Source organism: Arvicola amphibius, chromosome 1 (assembly GCF_903992535.2).
Source record: "Arvicola amphibius chromosome 1, mArvAmp1.2, whole genome shotgun sequence".
Taxonomy (NCBI): domain Eukaryota; kingdom Metazoa; phylum Chordata; class Mammalia; order Rodentia; family Cricetidae; genus Arvicola; species Arvicola amphibius.
In genome coordinates this window covers 160,375,458-160,395,804 of record NC_052047.1, presented here as the reverse complement: position 1 = coordinate 160,395,804, position 20,347 = coordinate 160,375,458, and the positions used below count along the sequence as shown (strand labels likewise).

At 40.5% G+C, this 20,347-nt stretch overlaps 1 protein-coding gene across 1 annotated transcript in view; it reads right to left on the bottom strand.

Moving 5' to 3' along the window:
- The window catches only part of Trpm6 (transient receptor potential cation channel subfamily M member 6), a 112,802-nt gene extending 99,686 nt beyond the window's left edge, over positions 1-13,116 (bottom strand). Inside the window, exons 1-6 of the mRNA XM_042054454.1 lie at positions 13,099-13,116; positions 12,502-12,575; positions 8,395-8,433; positions 5,979-6,156; positions 1,851-2,064; positions 1,211-1,335 (exon numbers count right to left, since the gene is read on the bottom strand). Coding sequence (XP_041910388.1) covers positions 1,211-1,335; positions 1,851-2,064; positions 5,979-6,156; positions 8,395-8,433; positions 12,502-12,575; positions 13,099-13,116 — 648 coding nt within the window. The remainder of the gene's footprint in view (positions 1-1,210; positions 1,336-1,850; positions 2,065-5,978; positions 6,157-8,394; positions 8,434-12,501; positions 12,576-13,098) is intronic.
- Between the last annotated feature and the right edge of the window lie 7,231 nt (positions 13,117-20,347).

The window sequence follows — 20,347 nt, the reverse complement described above, 5'->3', positions numbered from 1 at the left end:
ATAGATTTAAAATGGTTGAAAGACATTTAAGGAAATACTCAACATCCTTAGCCATTGGAGAAATACAAATCAAAACAACTCTGAGATTTCATATTACACCTGTATGAATGGCCAAGATCAAAAACACTTATGCTGGAGAGCATGTGGGGGTAAAGGGAATGCTCCTCCATTGCTGTTGGGAGTACAAACTGGTACAGCCCCTTTTATGGAAATTTCTCAGAATATTAGGAAACAACCTACTTCAAGACCCAGCAATACCACTTTTGGGTATATACCCAAAGGATGCTCAATTTTACCACAAGGACATGTGCTCAACTATATTCATAACAGCATTGTTTGTCATAGCCAGAAACTGGAAACAACCTAAATGTCCCTCGACTGAAGAGTAGATAAGAAAAATGTGGTACATTTATACAGTGGAGTACTACACAGCAGAAAAAATAATGACATCTTGAAATTTGAGGGCAAATGAATGGATCTAGAAAATATCATATTGAGTGAGGTAACCTAGACCCAGAAAGATAAATATCACATGTACTCACTTATAAATGGCTTTTAGACATAAAGTAAAGAAAAATCAGCCTACAATTCACAATCTTGGAGAACCTAGACAACAAAGACAACCCTAAGAGAGACATACATGTATCTAATTTACATGGGAAGTAGAAAAAGACAAGACCTCATGAGTAAATTAGGAGCACTGGGACCATGGAAGAGGGAAGAAGGGGAGGGGAGTGAAAGGGTGGGGAGCAGAGAAAAATATACAACTCAATAAAAACAAGAAAAAAAATAATTACTCTTATTGCATTGAGGCTAGACTACAACAGAACACAAAAGTAAGAGAAAGGAAGACTTCCAAGCATTTGGGCATCAAAGCATGGCCATTTGGATTTGCCTCAATGACAGGGAAGGAGAAAAGAAGTTAGACTCTGATTATACTCTGAAGGAGAAATTGAGAGTTTACTGACAGGTTGAATTTGAGGCATAACACAAAAGGGGTTGCTCTAAACTTAATCCAAAGCTTTGGATTAGGCAGCTGCAAGACAGAATTGACATTTTATGAGCTAGGGTGACAGATGCCATAGGAAGGCAAACGATGGTTTGGGATTTACCACATTTGAGGTGTCTTATCAGATATTTGGGTACATCATAAAGATGGCAATTCAGATACATTTCATTTCCCTTTGTTATGAAAGAATTGTCTACTCACGTCTCTTCCAACCAGTTCCCTCTGGTTCTCAATGACACCCCAAGGAGGGATTCCAACTGTCCAGATTTTCCTCAAACACTTAGAGGAATTGGCTTTTAGGGCATCCCCAACATGCTTGGACACTCCTATGAAACAACCAGAGCAGAAATCAAATTTCAGCTCAAAGATCAAGATAATCAATGACTCTCACAGACAAATAGATGATCATATACGAAATGTCATTCTTATGGTAGACTCTTAGCACTGTGGAATTGGATGCTGGCTTCTTGACTTTCTCTCTCCTCTCTTAACCTCTCTTCCTCTTACCATGGAACCAGGACCTGAATAATTCTCTTCTTCATTGACCAATTTCTAACACAGTCACTACTCTTGCCTGACCAGAATGTTCCATGTACTGCTTAACACCGTGAGCATTGTAGTGTTATCAAATGTACCAGTAAAATACCCTGAAGATTAACTCTGATATAAAGGCATGAGGTTCAGAGACCACTCTGTGGGAGATGGGTTTTTTGTTTTGTTTTGCTTTGTCTTTCTCCCTACCATCACCAAATCTGCTGAGTGCTACAGAGCAGGGATTTGATAGCAGGATATTTGACAGATAGGGAAGCGGGGAGTGGAGGGGATCCAGCATGCGCTTTACCTGAGTTTATGCCTTCTGTAATTATCCATGCTCCTGTGGTCTCTGCAGCTTTGACCAGACCCTGGCTGAAGGCTTCTTTGAGGTTGGAGGACATCTTGAAGTTCTGGATACCCCCATGGACAGAGATCACAAGCTTTGGCAGTTCCATATTCCATTCTTTCAACATTAAATGCAGCAGGTGTTCTGAGTTTGTATCCCAAGACGTTCTGATATACTGGAAGGACAGTATACACCCATGAAGAGAACACAGTGCAACATGCAAATCAGTAGGGAAAATCAGCACACAGCAGAGCCACTAGGGTGGCCTCAGCCTGGTCAGAAGTGTTGAGGACCTCTCTGAAGGTTTAACTTCACCTAATGGAAATGTTTTCTTTTAAAGGCTCCACACTCCCTCCAGCTTCCTTTTGGGAATTATAAACCATGACAGATAAGCTTCCTCTGTTTGGAGGTTTGGCCTCCATGATTCGTAAGAAGGCTGGAGGTGAGGCAGAAATACTTCATCAGCACATCAGCAAAGCCATTGGGAAGGAACTTTACAAAGAAGATGAAATATGACTTTTCAACAACCAATGACTCTGCATTTACTTGATCCTTCTCATATTTGTAGACACTTTAAAAATTCAGGAGCATGAATTTGTGTTGTTAATTTATCTACCATTATCCCTCTGAGAAAATTTTCTTTTGAAAATAAGTACATTCTTCTCTGATAGTGCTAGCCAAAGAAAAGACCGGTGAGGTCACACCTAGGGGAGCCACTGGTCTGACATTACAGGGCATGCCTGGCCACAGGTCACTTAAGTTCTGCACAGTGAGATGAGTTCATCTTCCTCAAACAGAATCCCAACCAGCAGGAATGAGCCAGATTATGGAAAAACAGGGAGACACTGGGAAAACATGAATTACAAGCCTATGTCAAAAGAAAGCGTGGGTGGAACACTCCATATAAGCAAGTATAAATTATCACAGTAGCCTCTAAAATAACAAAGTAGTTTGCTATTTATCTTTAAACTTGTTAATATAGGAACACTTTGTTTCATAAGTGAAATATTAAAATTTCTGACCATCTGGTCTGTACAGCTATCATAAGACACGTGAATAGGAAGACTAGAAGGAAGACCGTGAGTCCATGTATGATAGATGCCACTGTACTGCCAGGCTTTCCAACACACTGCAGTAGCAGGGCAAACACAAGCAGACCCTTATGAGATGGTTCTGTTGCTGAGAGCAATGGGCGAGGGCAAAGGAGGAGCCTGGGTTCCATTCATCTGTCTGTACCCCAGCTCTTCTCTAGGGTGAGCCTGTCTTCAACTCTAGATCTTCCCCCATGCTAGAAGGTACTGCTCTTTGGAGAAACATTGCAAAGAACTAAGTTATTAGCGCTGGGTTTTCCACCCAAAGGCCAACTGAACACATCTCTTCTATTTCCTTTATAAGTAACTCAGGCTGAACCTAATAAGCAGACTCTCTCAGATCCTTTGTAGAATGAGGTATACAGGGAGAGGAGGGACTCTGGGAAGAAAACTGCAGCAGAGGGAAACAAAAAACAGTCTCTCTCAAGACTGGATGCTGCTCAATATGAGCTGTTAGGATGAAGCACACTCTGCTGAGACATGAAGTAAGATGCACTCAGATACACAAGTTGTAATGACAGTCGAAAGCTGTGGGAGCCGAAGAGATGGCTCAGTGGTTGCTGGGCTGGCAGCCCTTCCAATGACAAAGGTTCAATTCCTAGCACCCAAATGGAGAATTCTAACCATCTGTAACTACAGGCCCAGGAGATCTGATGCTCTCTTCCCACCTCCATGGGCACCAGGCACACACATGGTGCACAGACACACATGCAGACAAAACATCCATGCACATCAAATAAAAACAAACTTAAGGGAAAAATAAGCCAATTGTCAAGAGATATGTCTTGCTCTATTCTCAATTTTCCTGAATGCGCTTTGACTTTTGTACAAGCAAAGCAACTTCTTCACTGGGTCCCTTCACCTGTTCACCTTCAAATCTCAACTTAACACAGGGGCCCGTTTTCTCTACCTTTGAATGTCTTCCTCATTGCACACTGTCCTCTCTCTGAGACTGAAGGGGTTACCACTTTCATTCTCTCAAAAAGAAGCTGTTCATATAGCATCCTCCACTTTTGTGGGAGTGTATATTTATTCCCTATGTCCCTATGGCCCCAAATGCCAATCATTGTCAATATAAAAAACCTATTCTTTTTGGACCATAGAAAGTATAAAGGCACACAATAAGTAATGAATGTGAAGGAAAAAGAGTAAATAAAGATAGATAAGAATGAACAATATCTGGGATCATGGTACAATAATAGAGTACTTGTCTTGAACATAGAAGGTCCTGGTTTCTACCCTCAGCACTGCAACAAATCAACAATAACAATGAGATAAAGACAGACATATAGAGGGAAAGGGGAGAGCCAGGGGTGCTCAGTGGTAAAGAACATTTGCTGTTCTTCCAAAGGACTCAAGTTCAGTTCTTAGCACCTATATTAAGTGGCTTCCAACAACCTATAACCCTAGACCCAGGGCATCCAATAGCCACTTCTGGCCTCCACCAGCACCCCAAATATGTGTCATACACTCACACACACACACACACACACACACACACACACACACCACAAATATAAAATAAGTAAGTGAATAAATGTCTTTTAAAAAATAGCAAGCCTGGAGGTGGTAGTACACACCTTTAATCCCAGCGCTTGGGAGGCAGAGGAGGGCAGATTTCTGAGTTCAAAGCCAGACTAGTCTGCAAAGTGAGTTTCAGGACAGTTAGGGCTGTTTCACAGAGAAACCCTGTCTCACAAGAACAAAACAAACAAGCCTACAAACAAAAACAGCAAAAGGAAAGAGTGTCAAACTTGAAGGGAAAATTGCACACGAGGCTCTCTAAGAATCAGACTCCGAAGGGGATCAGAAAATGAGGGGGAGTTTTTCTGCCAACTAACACAGAAATAAGCCTGCATAGTTAAATGCAAGAAGACAGATAACTATAAATGTGGATTCCTCTAGAGACGCACTGCAACTTGATAAAGTTGCCTTCTGATGGTCACCACCAGAGCATGACTGGCACTCAGCTTTCCTGAGGTTGCTCCACTTGGGAAATCAGGTGCTAAGAAAACATCAGGCAATTACTGCTCCCAGAAGAGTACACCTGAGGGACAGCTGTCCTGTTAACTCTGCATGCTACAGTCTGAATCTGTAGTGTTCCCAAAAGCATCGTGTTAAAGGCCTACTTGCCAGCATTAATGGGAGATGGCAGAAGCTGCAGAAGGTGGGGCTGAATGGGAGGATGTTAGGTCATTGGGGATGCACCCTGCAAGGATACTGTTACCCTTCTCCCTATTCTCTATTTTTTCCTGACTGCTGTTAAAATCAGGCTGTGCCCTGCCCAAAGTCACTGACGGCATGCTGTGTAAAACCAGTGTTACAGGCTGCACCTTGCCCTGAGAGATTCCACTTTACAAGCATGACTTGACTCCACTTTGCCCGCAAGTGCAGACTCTGCACCTTGTTGGCCACATAAACAGCGCCATCTCCCTGGCACCACCCACAGGGAACAAACTGATAAATAACCCTAAAATGTTAAAAGGTGCTACTCTATAAATTTATAAAGTTAACAGAGGCCATATGATCGCATAACAATATTAAAGTCATCCAAGAAAACTAATTTTGAGAACTTACGAGAAACACCATAGTGGAGAAACACCCTCACCGGGACCCCACAATGAAGAAACCACCTAACAATAAAATGATAATGAACTCTACTGATGTGTTATCTGACCACCCTCAGTGTGTGTCAAGAGACTCACAAGCAGGGAACTTGGAACTACCCTAGACGCTTCAGCTCAGATCAGTCCCCACTGCTGCTATAACCTACTTAGACTGTCATCTATACACCCACCTGGACCTAGTCCTACACCTGAGAGGCAGACACTGCCCTTCATACCTAAGGGAAGTGAGGACCTGGCTAGACGGGACGGTGGATCACTGGCATGGAACCCTTTGAAGTAAAGCCATGGCATGTGGCTCTCTCTCCTTAGAAGTACACTTGAAATGTCTCTTCTGTTCAAAACTAGTGAAATGCTTTGTGTTATCAGCAGACCTTGGAGTGGTAGATATGTTCTCCATCTTGGAAATTAATGGTGCCAAAGGTGTCTGTAGGGCTCTTCACTGTGTGCTTCTCAGCAGACCACTGTTCGTCTCCATTGCCCTCAGCGGCTGAGAGGGTCCAGGCATAATCTAACCCATGATGCTCTTGAATCAGCCGGCCACAGCAGCACCTAAATTCAGAAAGACAGTCACTTAAAATAGAAAAAACTGGTGCAATAATTCCAATCCTCAGATTGATATATAGATGCCATGTATTAATAACTCTTAAAATTGATATTCAGTTCACCAGACTTGGCGGTAAGCACCTTTACCCAGTAAGCCACCTCACCAGTTCCTATGTCTCCTTAAACACTGATGTACACTCTGCCGGCCATGTCGTGAAAGAAGATCATAAATACATATAATGGACTTTATATCTTCTCTCACTCCTTACTGTTGTTTTGTTTATTCTTTTGGTTTTTTTAAAAGATGGGATCTCACCAGGATGATCAAGCTAGTCTTGAACTCAAAACTCTAGATATAAATGATGCTTCTGTCACAGTCTCTTAAGTAGTTAGACCACAGTAGGGTGCCATCAGATGTGACTGGATTCTAAATAAAAGTAGCTGTGAGTAAGGGAAACCAAAGCTTTTCTATAGCTAAAATGCTACACTGTTTTTCATCTGTCTTTTCTCTTCACTTTATAAATCTATTTTTAAAAGATCTAATTTTTATTATATATAAGACATTCTGCCCCTATGTATGCCCACAAGCCAGAAAAGGGCACCAGATTTCATTACAGATGGTTGTGAACCACCACGTGGTTGCTGGTAATTGAACTCAGGATCTCTTGAAGAGCTGCCAATGCTCTTAACCACTGAGTCATCTCTCCAGCCCCCACTTTATAAATCTTTACTAACACAGTAGTATATATTTATGTAATTTGTAAATAAAAATCCATATAATGTGCATATTGATATGCATAACCCAAAATATGTAATAATGTAGTATAGAGTAAAACATGTGAAGTTCACTCAGTCAAAAAGCAGAAATCTTTAGCATGGACCACAAGATATGTATATTCATTTATAAATAATATTACATGTTCATGTCAGTCCACATAGTAAATATTAGTCAAAACAGAAGTGAAATTACAAATGCATTAAGTTGTTTATTGTTTTTCCACTCCTAACTTTAAAATACTGTAAATGATAAAGTAACCTGAACATTCATCAATAAGGATGCAAAGAGTGCTTGCCTCAGCCTGAAAGAAGCCCTGGTTTATCTCCAGCACGACAAAAATCAAGCAGAGAGGTACACAGCACTACACAAGTAGGAAAGGAAGAATCAGAAGTCCAAGGTCATCCTTAGAAACATGACAAGTTTAAGGATAGCCTGAGCTACATGAGACCTTGTTGTTGTTTTTTATTTTTTTAAAGCCAGTAAGTCAAGCGCAGTGGTAACCACCTACAATCTCAGCTACTAGTGAGACTAAGACCAGAGAACTGGAAATTGGAGTCCACCCTCGGCAATTTAACAAGACACTAAGACCCTGTCTCACAATTTAAAGCTATAAAAATCAAATAATATAAAAGTTAAAGTTAGCATTGTTTAAACTCACAAACTTTAGGACAGGGTCGGGACTAAGGACACTTCATTTTGCTCCACTGACTGAAAGGAAAGGCAAACCCGCTTGCAGACACACCCTTTAAGATGTGTGCCACTGCTACAATGCGTGCCGCACTGCAAAGTTCACTTTACGGGGCAGTGTGGGTGTTTTGCCCGTTTTTGTGCAAATACAAGAAGTGTAACTCATGTGTCAAATACCTCACTGCATGTGCAACATAGAGTGACATTTTATCCAAATGCAGTGTGATAGCAAAATAATGAGGTACATTTCACACATGTTTTAGGTGATAAAAGCTCTTGTCAAATCTCCTAAGATGTTTGCATGTCTCAGTAACTCAGGACTTCAGGACTTCTATTAGACTCAAGTTCCATGCTCAAGTAAGGAAGAACACACACACACACACACACACACACACACACACCCCTTTTATACCTCCATCCTTTTCAGAGGAAATAACAGGTGTCTTAATTAGAGTCCACTCAGCTTCTGAGAGAAGCCTGAGACATCTATCACTTCAATCAACAGAGCTGTTTTCCCTGATCCAGCCACTACGAGAATGTCCACCTCTCCCTCACTGTTCCATTGGTGTCCCTCCCAAAACTCCGTGATCTGACAAAGAGGACAACCTTCCTGGATAAAGGGGACTGTCCCTCAGTCTAAGATTCACGAGAAGTGTGGCTCCCCTGCTAGAACCTCCAAAAGAAAAGAAAAGAAAAAGGGTCTGGAGTTCTGATAAACTCTTCCTAAGCACTTTGCGAACGCCTTAAAATGAAAAGAAGCTGATTCGTCAAAGTCTCACCTGACTAAGTTCTGACAGACTTGGCAGCCTTGAGTGCATCTGAGTTAAAGAAATAAAATCATTGTTAGTTTACCAATACATGTACTAAGAACTTAATGCTTATCTAGTAAACATCACTTTCCACAGTCTGAAAATTGGATTTTGCTAAACATGCATTCATTTACTTCCCATATCATTTCCTATGCAAAAATATACAGTAGAAACAATGACAAAATTAATAAACCATGGACTATAAAACCAAACTACCTAGGTTTGAATACCATTGACTCAATGATTCTTTTAAGTCCCAGCTCTCACACTTAAAAATAATTTCAAACACTTTTTGATCCCCCCATAAGGTGATGAAAAGGATTATCTTAAGTAATCTATCTGAAGTAGCTTGTGCCAGCTGCTATATTGCAGTATATTGAATAAAGGTCGATTAGTTACCTTTCTCACCACTGTGGCAAGGTATCTGATCAAAGCAACTTGAGGAAGGAAGGGTCGGTGTTGGCTCACAGTTTGAGGGGCTACAGGTCCATCGTGGTGGTTAAGTCAGAAAGGTGGTAGTGTGAGGCAGCTGTTCACACTGTGACAGCAAGCGGGCACCAGAGAGAGGAATGCTGGTGCTCAACGTTCCCCCTTTTATTCATTCTGGGAGCAGCCTATGGGAAATGTACCAACCACATTCTGTGTGGGTCTTTTCCTACTCAGCCAAACTTCTCTGGAAACACTCTCATAAACACACCCAGAATTGTGCCTCATTCGTTCAGTAGGGGATTCTTAATCCAGTCAAGCAGGTGGTGGAGGGTAAGCATCATGGGTAGGTATTATGATTACTGTTGCTATTATTTTGCTATTGTAATTACTGAACAATGAAGGTAACACAAAACTCTAAGAAATCAAGTAATAAAACATATTTTTAAATATCTTAAAGTTATAAAGCAGGACCAGTGATGTAGCTCCCTCAGCTTGCTGAGCACAAAAGAGGCTTTGGATTAGTTTATGAGGCTAGTCCCTTATAAACTGGGTATAAAGGCACACACCAATAATTTGTACACTCCAGAGGGGGGAATGAGGAAGATCAAAAGCTCAAGGTCATTCTCTGTGACATCCTGAGTTCCAGACCATGTTGAGCTACAAGAGACACTGTCTCTGTGTGCTTGTGCATGTGTGTGTACGTGTGTGTAAAACAATATCAAATCCAATACTATTATTGATCCACCATTAGACATGAGTCTCTAACTAATGCCACTCTGTTCCATAACACAGCTTTGTTAGAGTATTTTTTGTTTGTTTGGTTAGTTTGGTTGGTATTATTGGTTAGTTTGGCTTGGTTTGGTTTGGTTGGTTTGGTTACTTTGATAAGGTTGGCTTTAATTTCTTTGGTTTAGTTGGCTTAGTTTGATTTGGTTTAGTTTGTTTTAGTTGATTTGGATTGGTTAGTTTAATCTGATTTTGTCCTGTTTGCTTTGGTTTATTTTTTTGGCACAGTGCTAAGAATGGAATCCAAAGCCTTGTACACGCAAGGCTCTGCCACAGAGTTCTGGACTCAGTTCTCATCACTGCCGTTTGGTAACACATCATGACATCTCAAAGGCAAGTCTATCTTTGTCTTGTTTTAAAAACTGTTCTACTTTTCTTGGCTGGGGAGTATGTGAAGTCGTATATTCCATCTTTAGTGTCTAAATAAATGAATAAGATTAAAATTGTTTTACTTTTCTAGACACATATATATCCATATGAATTTTTAAAAATCTCTTGAAAAATGTCATGATTTTTATGAGTATTTTATTTAATTTGTAAAATTATTTGGGACTTAATATGAATATAATTCTTTTCCTCATTAGTTTTCCTCTTTAATTTTCAGAACAAAAAAACTTCCAGGATTTGGTTAGCAGTGATCTTATTTTAAGTGTAAAATAATTTTTAAAAACTGTAATTAAGCAACCGAAAGACACCATTTATCAAATATGATCAGTCTGAACTCTTCAGGACCCAGTATTCTAAGCTTCACTTTTTCTGTGTGTTTTTTCTTAAAAATAAGAAAGGGAAAAGGAAGTTATAATCAAACCTATTAGGTTTGTTTTCTTATTAGGAACTAAAAAAGATTTAATAGAAGAAAGAAATTTTTATTGGTATTAAATAGTGAAATACTAGTTTTATAGTTTTAATCTGCCCCCCCAACCCAGGTTAATGTATTGAACATTTGATTTCCACCCCCACCATTTGTGGTGCTGTTTATAGGTGCACAGCCTTTGGGAGGTGGGGCCTGACTGGCAGAAATGTTCCACTTAATGGAAGGCCTTTGAGGGTAATAACTTACCACTCATTCCAACCACCGCTTCTGTTTTCCAGTCTGAACAATGTAAACAATATCCGGCCACATACAATAAACATGCGGTCCTGAGACCTTCTGGAGTTAAAGTCAAAACAAGCCCTTCTTCCCTAACTGCTTCCGCCAGCTGTTTTGTCACATGGGAGAAGTAACAAGTACACTACTAGTTTCCTATCCATTATAATGACAGAAAACACATCAAAGCTATTTTTCTTGAGAAACTTACTAGCACCCAAGAAAATCGACCTATAAGAGGAATTTCCATGGTCATCTATTGCATTTTTTGCAATCACACAAACATAGAGACAGATTTTTTTTCTCCATAAACAGTAGGAAGGCTTAAATGTTTCATAAAATTAGGTTCAATGGAGCCAGGCATAGTGGCACATGTCTGTAGTTGTAGTACCCAGGAGGCTGAGGCAGGAGAATGATGAGTTTAAGGCCAGTCCAGGCAGCATACTGATACCCTATCTTAAAATAAATATATACCCAGTGGTTTTCTTTTTCTCTAATGCTGGGGATTGACGGCAGGGCCCAATGCACACTAAATGCATGCTCTAACACTGAGTTCTGTCCCAGGTCATTCTCCTTGCATCTTAGAGATAACCACACTTAGTAATCTGTCGCTTTTCCTGAGATCCAGGGTGGTTATAAAGATGATTTTCCATTCAAAGAAGTAAAATGAGTATCATGTCACATGAAACCATAAAAGATGAATGGGGGAAAAAATCGTGTTACCTTAGCATCCGACAAACACTTTGTACACAGGTAAAATGAGAATTTCCAATCACAGGGCTTACCAAGCATAGGTAATTCAGGGAGGGTGGGACTAGTCAATGTTTAACCAAGGCAAAGAGCACCGTGTCAGTCCTCGCCCAGACCTTACCACACTTTCCTTCCCAACGTGCACTCATGACTTCTAAACTTTAAACGGATGTAAGGCCAATGGCTCAAGGGAATCTAAAATAGACTGGCTACCCTAGTGAAAATATTTCTCTCCTATTTCCCTATCAGTTTTCCATCAGGGCAATGACATCCGGTCGTAAGTTCACAGACCTGATTAGCCTGAGGAATTTTCCGTAGACCTTTCTTCCCCTGCTTCTTACCAGCTGCCTTGCTGGACTTTGTTCTCCGAGCAGTTTCCATAGGGTTGTCGAGAACGTGGAGTTCTCGAACTCGACCCTGCTGCCTAGAATCAGCCTAAACACAAAGCCTCAGAAGGAAACCACAACTAAGCCTCCTGTCCCCTTGGATCTCTGCAATGTCCCTGATGTGTCCTCCATAGCCATCATCTAGTTGGGATACTTTAGGTGGGATAAAGAATAGCCACAACATTTTGAGTATTCACTATGGAGATAGTAAAAATTATTTGCCCTAATTTGGTGGGTTATAGCCTTATATCCCTATGACATCTGTCCTGCCTCTAAGGGGAACTGCCGTGGCACATGGACCGGAATCCACCACAGTGCGACAAGTAAGTGCTATTATTATATGTAATTTTTTCCTCTTTGAGTTGACGACTTCTTTAGATGGACATTTTAACAGGAACATATTGGTGACAGGCACTGGGGCTGCCATACGTAGCTGACAGTTCCTTCTCTTAGTAGATTTTCTTCAATCTTCAAAACGGGATTTTATGGAGTACAGGAACAAACAGATTGAAATGAGTAAATACCCTCACTCCATAGCTATTATTAAACACTCTACATAAGTGATATTTCTAAATTTCTTCAACTAGCACTTGAAGTAGTACCACTTTTAAGAAGGAAGGATGAAATTTAAAACTGTACCTGTGAGGGTCTTTTGTGCTGGGTATGAATTTGTTACACTCTCTCTTGTAGAAAACCCCTTCAATCCAAGATTTCTGAAACAGAGAAAAATGTTACTTTGTGATCTGTTTTAATAAAAGGTGAGTGTGGTATAACTATGGTAATTCAGGTAGGCAATATATGTGTAATTATCATGATATTCATTAAAATACCATGAACGGGGGCTGGAGACCCAGTTCATTCAGTAAAGTATTTGCTGCACAAGCGTGAGGCCCTGAGTTCAGCTCCCTAATACTCAGCATAAAAGCCAGATGTGGTAGCATATACCTATAGTTGTGCTCTGGGAAGGCAGAGAAGAGAAGACCCCTGGGTTCTCCCAGAAAACTGATCTAGCTGACTGAGCAATAGAGGAAGACACCCAATGTCAATCACTGGCCTCTCATGCACAACCACACATGTATGCATTAATACACAAACCAAATCAAAACAGGTTAAATACTCAGTAGCTTCTACAGTTCACACAAAATACAAAATCAACTGACGCAGAATTTCATCTTGAGTAACAAGATCTTAGTAAAGCTATAACTGATACATTCCCTTAGACCTGCTAAGATTTACTTCCAGGTCTTGTGCCATAATTCCAACAACACATGGTTATTGTGTTCTCCATTCTTTTTAAAAAGAAGAACAAATACTATGATTTACTGTTGACATAATGGGGAAGAAAGGATGTACATATACACTGGTTTTCTCTAAGGAGATCACAGGGGTATGTAAAATGAATCATTCAATCAGAAAAGCCAAGGCTAATAATATTAGGAGATTGGAGGCAGAAGCAAAATCTTCTAATCCAAATTTAGCCATAACTCCTTCCTGCTTGACCTTAATTCAACCTCAATGAGATTTTTTCTTAAACATCTATTAAAATAATAGAGACATAATTTTCTACATAAGGCAAACTGAAACCTTGCTCTATTGTCATAGATACTCAGGTATGAGACAATGGTATTGCTCTCACAAACACTGATAGCACAAAAGCCAAGGATATTAGAATAAAAATGAAGAAAATAGAGATGTTTTGGTTGAAAGAATAAAAATATTCACTAGAATATTAGTCCTGAACCCCAAGTATTTTCAAATATGGATCCATCTAATTGAAAGTCGTGCACTCTTCATAATGAGTGACTGGGTATTACTAGGTGATTGTGAACTGAAGTCACAAGGACTGAAAAGGTCTTATCGCTCTTTAAATCCCAGCATGACTAAGATGTTAAAGCACTGGAAAGCATGTCAAAGAACAGTTTCCATCTTGACAGTTTCTGGAGATAGCCTGTGAGCACAGCTTACCATTGGCAACTTCACTTCATGACACAAAACCTCCAAGGGGACCTGAGGCTCACTCTTTCTTCTAGCAAAGGGTCTTCCATTCTACAAAATCCAAGTCATAGCCAACTGCATTAGAATGCATTCCAGCTTCATTCGAAGTCTGGAAACACAAGACAGGGAGCCACCATCGCGCCCAACTAACAGACAAGCTTGGCTTCGTTATAGTATAAAATTGCTTTTTGGTTTATTTTTATTTATTCATTTTAGATGCTATTTCCTATGTCTAAACATACTTTGCCTTCATACAGTGTATATGCACCGCATGTATGCTCAGCTACTCCAGAAAGCCAAAAGATGGCATCAGATCCCCTAGAACTGGAGTTATGAGCTACCATGTGGTTTCTGGGAATCAAACCCAAATTCCCTGGAAGATCATTAAGGCCTCTTAACCACTGAGCCATCTCTCTGGACCCCTATATGAAAATATTTTGATGCCAAATAGCCTAAGATTAGAGGTGTGGCTATAACTTTAGAAATCCATACCAAATATAATGGAATGCGAGGGAAGTAACTCTATTCTAAATGCACAAACTCTAAATCCAAGGCTCTACTACTGAATACAGCACAAGATAACAGATCCAGATCTGAGTCAGATGGGAGAGGGGGCAGTTTGGACCCTAGTCTTTCTGTCCCTTTTGCACAGCCTGCAACTATTTGTGTGAATTAAAAACAGCAACCACATGGTGGCTCACAACCATCTGTAATGAGATCTGGTGCCCTCTTCTGGCATGCAAGCATACAGGGAAGGAATGTTGTATACATAATAAATAATAAATCTTTAAAAAAAACACTCAATCAACTATAAAAATATAAATCCAGAAAAATCAAAAATGACAGAATTTAAAATTAACAAAATAGACAGGAGCTCATGACATATTTATTATAAAAAAAATGGCACGAACACTAAGAATCATTAAGCCCTATCCCTATTAAAAACATTAACAATTTTACCCAGCTACTCTACAGACATATTAAATTTTTTCAGAGTATCAGCAAAAGTACTACAAAAGCATAAATATGTCCTCAAAGAATTTCTTACTCTGAATGTCCAAATATTTGAATCTATTAAATAGTTCAAAACTCCCTTGGACGGGCCTCCACGCTTGCATACTGGGAAATCTGTAACAAATGTGACAAGGTTCCTAATGTCAAGACAAGTGGAAGCGAAGGCAGGAAGAGACAGAGACTGATATAATACAACATATGAACAGTGGTCTGTAAAAAAGAATTGCAGATCAGATACAATAACATCCAATTGTTGCCTCAGCTCCTTCAGAAGCTGAGCTAGGAGGATCCCAGGAATTTGAGCCCAGAATGGCAACACAGCAAGATGCTATCTCCAGATACAAGTATATAAATAATATAAATAAATAAACAACCAGCTGACTGCAAAGAAGGGCCCTAGTTTAGGAGCATATATATATATATATATATATATATATATATATATATGTATATATATATGTATATATATGCAAACACACTAAGCAAGCTGAGCTCACTCTATTCCTTCTTTCAAATATGCATTTATTTTATTTTTCATGCATATGAGTGCTTTGTCTGTGTGTATGTAAATGCACTATATGTGTGCCTGGTGCCTCCAGAGACCAGAAGAGGGCACAAGATTCCCTGGAACTGAAGTTATGGACAGTTGTGAGTAACCATGTGGGTGCTGGGAACCGAACCCAGGTTCTCCAAGAACAGCCAGTGCTTTGAACTGTTGAGCTATCTCTCTAGCCCCTCGGCCTATTCTTTTCAAAGACTAGATAACAAACTCTCTGTTCATACTCAGTTTCTTCATTATCTGTTTGCTCATTTGCAAAAATGAAAATGCTAGCCAAGACTAGCTCATCCAGGCATGTAGCTCAGTGGTAATGCATAGCATGTATAGCCCAGGATTCAATCCTGGCACAAAAACAATAGTTATAATAACACTCCTTCACAGAGATATTGGAAAGATCTGTTCATTTAAAGTTTAGATTTCTTCCAAGGACTTATTATGTCTCTGTAAAGCTTAGCTATCATCATTAGCCTTACCAAAGGGTAAAATTAGTATTTGGTTATTTTTTTGCCACAGAACAAAGTGAGAACCTCCAAATCTCCCTCATAGGACTCCTCATTATATGATGTAATGGCCTTACACCTCCACTTTCTCCTTAAAGTCCAGGTGATGCAAAGCCAGTGTTAGTCATGTATGTTGTCCTAGGCCCCCACCCAAGGATTGTTGAATGAACAGCAACAAAATGAACACCCTCAAAATAGACCTGCAGGTAACATTGTATACAGTTTTCCTTTCAAGGGTATAAACAAGAAACCTGTGACATAACAGAAACAGAGAATTATTTTTCTTGTAGCTCCTGTGCTTTAGCTCTAAACTATAGCAAAAGCTTCCAGTCCCAGCACTCGGGAGGCTGAAGCAGAAGGATGGAGAGTTCAAAGCCAGCCTGGACCACATGAGGATGAGGTGCTATAGCTGCCTCCATAGGTCAGCATTTTTTCCTTGTCAGTTTGGCCTTGGAAGAGGAAAAGGCAGAGAAGAACCAGGGTTGACCTCAATTTCCTTCACCCTAAATTAAAATTACCTTTTGCATCCAATCTTAGACCTGAGGTAAAGCTGAGAAATACAAAGAAACACCCAGAGATTGGCCTTGTAATAGCCACCATCCGTGATTGGTATCAGCTCACACTACTGGTTTTTCTACAGGGCTGGTGATTGAACCCACACTTCACACGTGCTGGACAGGGACTCTAGCCCCAAGCCACATTCCTAGGCCCTAGGGTTTTGAAATACTTTCCGAACACAAATTCTTTCTGTGGGATCTCTGAAAAGACAGATTCTTGGAAGCATCTATTCGCTTTAAACACCTACCATTCATTTCAACATCTGAGTGGCTAAGGAAACAAAGGAACAGATCACTTATTTTCATCCCAAAACTTTTTCACTCCTTAAAAGAGCGCACAAGAACTTCCCCACCGGAAATGACTCACTCCCGTTTTGATGTCACCTGTTCTACATTACACACAGCATGGCACTGTCACAGTGTAGCTGGACACTTTCTGCTGCCTGTATTTACCAACTTTATTATGACCCACTTTAAATGAAGACATCGTGCACTTAAAGGCTCAAGTCAGCAGTGGTGGGTTTACCTGGCAGGCACTTAAAGACTCAAGTCAGCAGTGGTGGGCTTGCCAAGCATGTACAAGACCTGGATTCCAAACCCAGCACCTCTAAAAGAGAAAAGAAAGAGCACTGTCTGGCCTATGAGTGCATCAGCAGATAAAGCACTTGCCTTGGAAACGTGAGGTCTGAAGTTCAAATCTCCAGCTCTCACGTGAAAGTCTGATATCTGTGGTGACTCACCTGTAGTACCAACACACTGGAGGCAGAGATAGGGAGGCCCTGGAACAATCTATGTAGACAGACTAGTGGAATCAGCCAGCTCTGAGATCAAGTGAAAGACCCTGTCTCCATGTGTAAGATAGAGAGCAATCAAAATGCCCAATATCAACCTCAAGTCACTACATGCACACTCACACAATGCACAGGAGAGAGAGAGAGAAGAGAGAGAGAGAAAGAGAGAGAGAGAGAGAGAGAAGAGAGAGAGAGAGAAAGAGAGAGAGAGAGAGATTCTAGTTACAGAGATTATCATCTTATGTATCTTAGAATTCACAACCTGTAGGAAACCACAAGAATGGCTCAAATGAAACAATAATAATTTCGAACTTCAGAGTGACATTTGATGCTTTCTCTGTATGACTTCTCCCTTAGAGCAATTCCTTCTTTCAAAATATGTATCTCATAGATAAACCATCTTCTGGCTCAGGGAACAGAGGCCACTCCTTTGGAAGAATCAGCGCTGGGAACTATTGTGTAAGTCCTGTGTGAATTTGGGAAGGATGCCTTGCATTCTTCCTCAAGAGAAACAATCTCAAAAAAAAATAGCATTCATACCCAGAATATCCAAGAATTTAGTATCTGTTCCACCAACACTTCCATGGGTATGTTGACTGAATTTCCATTAAATATTCTTCCAGGAAGCAGAATTTAGAAATACTCACAGAAAGAAAACATAGAAGTACCTTATTCTTTTTTCTCCTTTTTGATAGTAAAGGTGAGCCATTTTTATATTAGTAATTTTTTATAACATCCCTAAAGTAGAATGTCAGGCAAATAACCCATGCATTACTAAAATGTATTTTCTTCTATGTAAACTAAAGATCGTCCCATAGTGCTTTGTTAGGTGAAAGCATTAAGAATCCCAGAATGAATTTCTAGACTACATGAACTCATAGACAAATAAACAATCCATGTACGTGCCTTTCACACGGCCAAATGGGGGAGTTGGAGACAACAACAGTGACCTCCCATATATAAATAATAAAGTTGCATGCTGAAGTGATGCTCGCCCCTTCCTGCCATGCCCCTTTCTGTCTCTTCTTAGGTTCTTTAAAGTTCTAAAGGACTCAGGATTTTCAAAATGTCAGTGAAAGATAACTTTTCCTGAGGTGTCACACACATTTGTCCAGTCTTAGGAATAACTACAAATGTCAAGTCAGGAGTGCTGGCATACACCTTTAATCCCAGGACTCAGGAGGCAGATGCAGGGGGATCTCTGGGAGTTCCAGGACAGCCAGGGCAGTCACACTGAGAAATCCTGTCTCAAAAACACTCCCCACCCACCAAATGCAAATGTAAGACACCTTGGAGCTCTGGGTATGCTCCGTCATTTTGATAAGAAAAAAAAAAGGAAATTACTGGGCGGTGGTGGTGGACATCTTTAATTTCAGAGCTTGGGAGGCAGAGGCAGGTGGATCTCTGTGAGTTGGAGGCAACCTGGTCTACAGAGTGAGTTCCAGGACAGCCAGGAATACACAAAGAAACCCTTTCTTGGGGGGACAAGGAGGGGGAGGAAATAGAAATCTCTTTTATTAGTTTTTCTTTTGATGAGTGTCCCTGGATAATTAGAAGGGAGCACTTTAAAGCAAATGCCAGAATATCTGTGGCATTACTGCTCTAACCTATTAAGACCTTCCCGGCAGATGCATAAAAGCCCCTCCCACTTCTAAGGAGCAATATACCTGCAAATGTGTTGTCTATGAACGCAAGATCATACCCACGGACCTATGCACGATGGACAGGTGCTCAACCACTGAGCTACATCCCAGTTCCTACAGATGGTCTTTGTTTATGCTCAAAAAAAATATCAAATCAAACTAACCAAAATGTTAGTAAGATAACACCCACGTCCACTACATAGTTGACAACACACTTTTTGGGGACAACTGACTGTGTTGTTTTTCATATGGCTGTGATAAATACCTAAGGAAATAACCTTGGGAGGAAAGGTTAGTTCTGACTCACAATTTCTGAGGTGTTAGCCTACCATGGAAGGAAGGCAGGGAAAGCAGCCGGGAGGACCAGGAAACCCGGTCCATCGATGGATAATACCTTCAAGACCCACCCAAGCAACCCAATTTTGCTAGCTAGGCCACATGTCCCAAAACAGCTTCACAGACACCAGTAGGATTGCACCAGCCACCACTGGGAAATAAATGTTCAAACATATGATCTGTGAAAGGTATTTTACATTCAAAATGTAACGCTCATAAAATTATATGTTTAAATAATTGACTGAATGATAAACTTAAAGGAAATGTAACTTCTTAAGGAAACAGATTAGGAATTTCAGGCTAAATGCTATTGTGATTATCTACAGGAACGCCTTTTTTATTTTTATTTTTCAGTGTAGCACAGCAGAAAGAGCATAAGAAAGACTTTCCTTCTTGACGTCTGCTGCATCAGGACAAGATGCACTGCTTGTCAGTCTGGCACTCCTGAGGCTGAGGCAGAAGGACTGCCAAGAGTTCCAGGCCTTCCTGTACAGTGAGAGCCTGCTCAGATGTGGGGTGGGGAATAAATGGTAGAAACCTATGCCACATTATTAAAATTAGACAAACTCAAAATCTCTTCAAAAACCAGGGCATGCTTTTAATCCCAGCAGCCAGGGAAGTAGAGACAGGTGAATCTCTTGGAGGCCAGCCTGTTATGTATTGCAGGCGTCAGGACAAACAGGGCTACATAGAGAGACCCGTCGCTAAATAAATAAATATATGGACAAACAAATAAGCAAACAAACCCTTTCTAAAACAATAAGAGAAAAGAGCCAGGCATGGTGGCTTTTGCCTGTAATACCAGCAGGAGGATACTTTGGGTTCAGGACTAGCCTGTGCTATGTACACAATGAGTTCTAGGAAAGCTTGAAAGACAGATTTAAAAGTGTAAGTATATCCAAGTAAAACCTCCCGTGCCAGGAATTGGTTACATCTTGTTGAGTCACTGGTCAAAGGGAACCACAAAACGCTCCCAAACATCACCGGCTATTGTCAAAACGATTGGTGTACTCGCCACAGCCTGATGGACAAGCCCTATTGCTGAAGACAACACTATGTCCTTGAACGTGGAGAAGAAGCTTAACTGGCG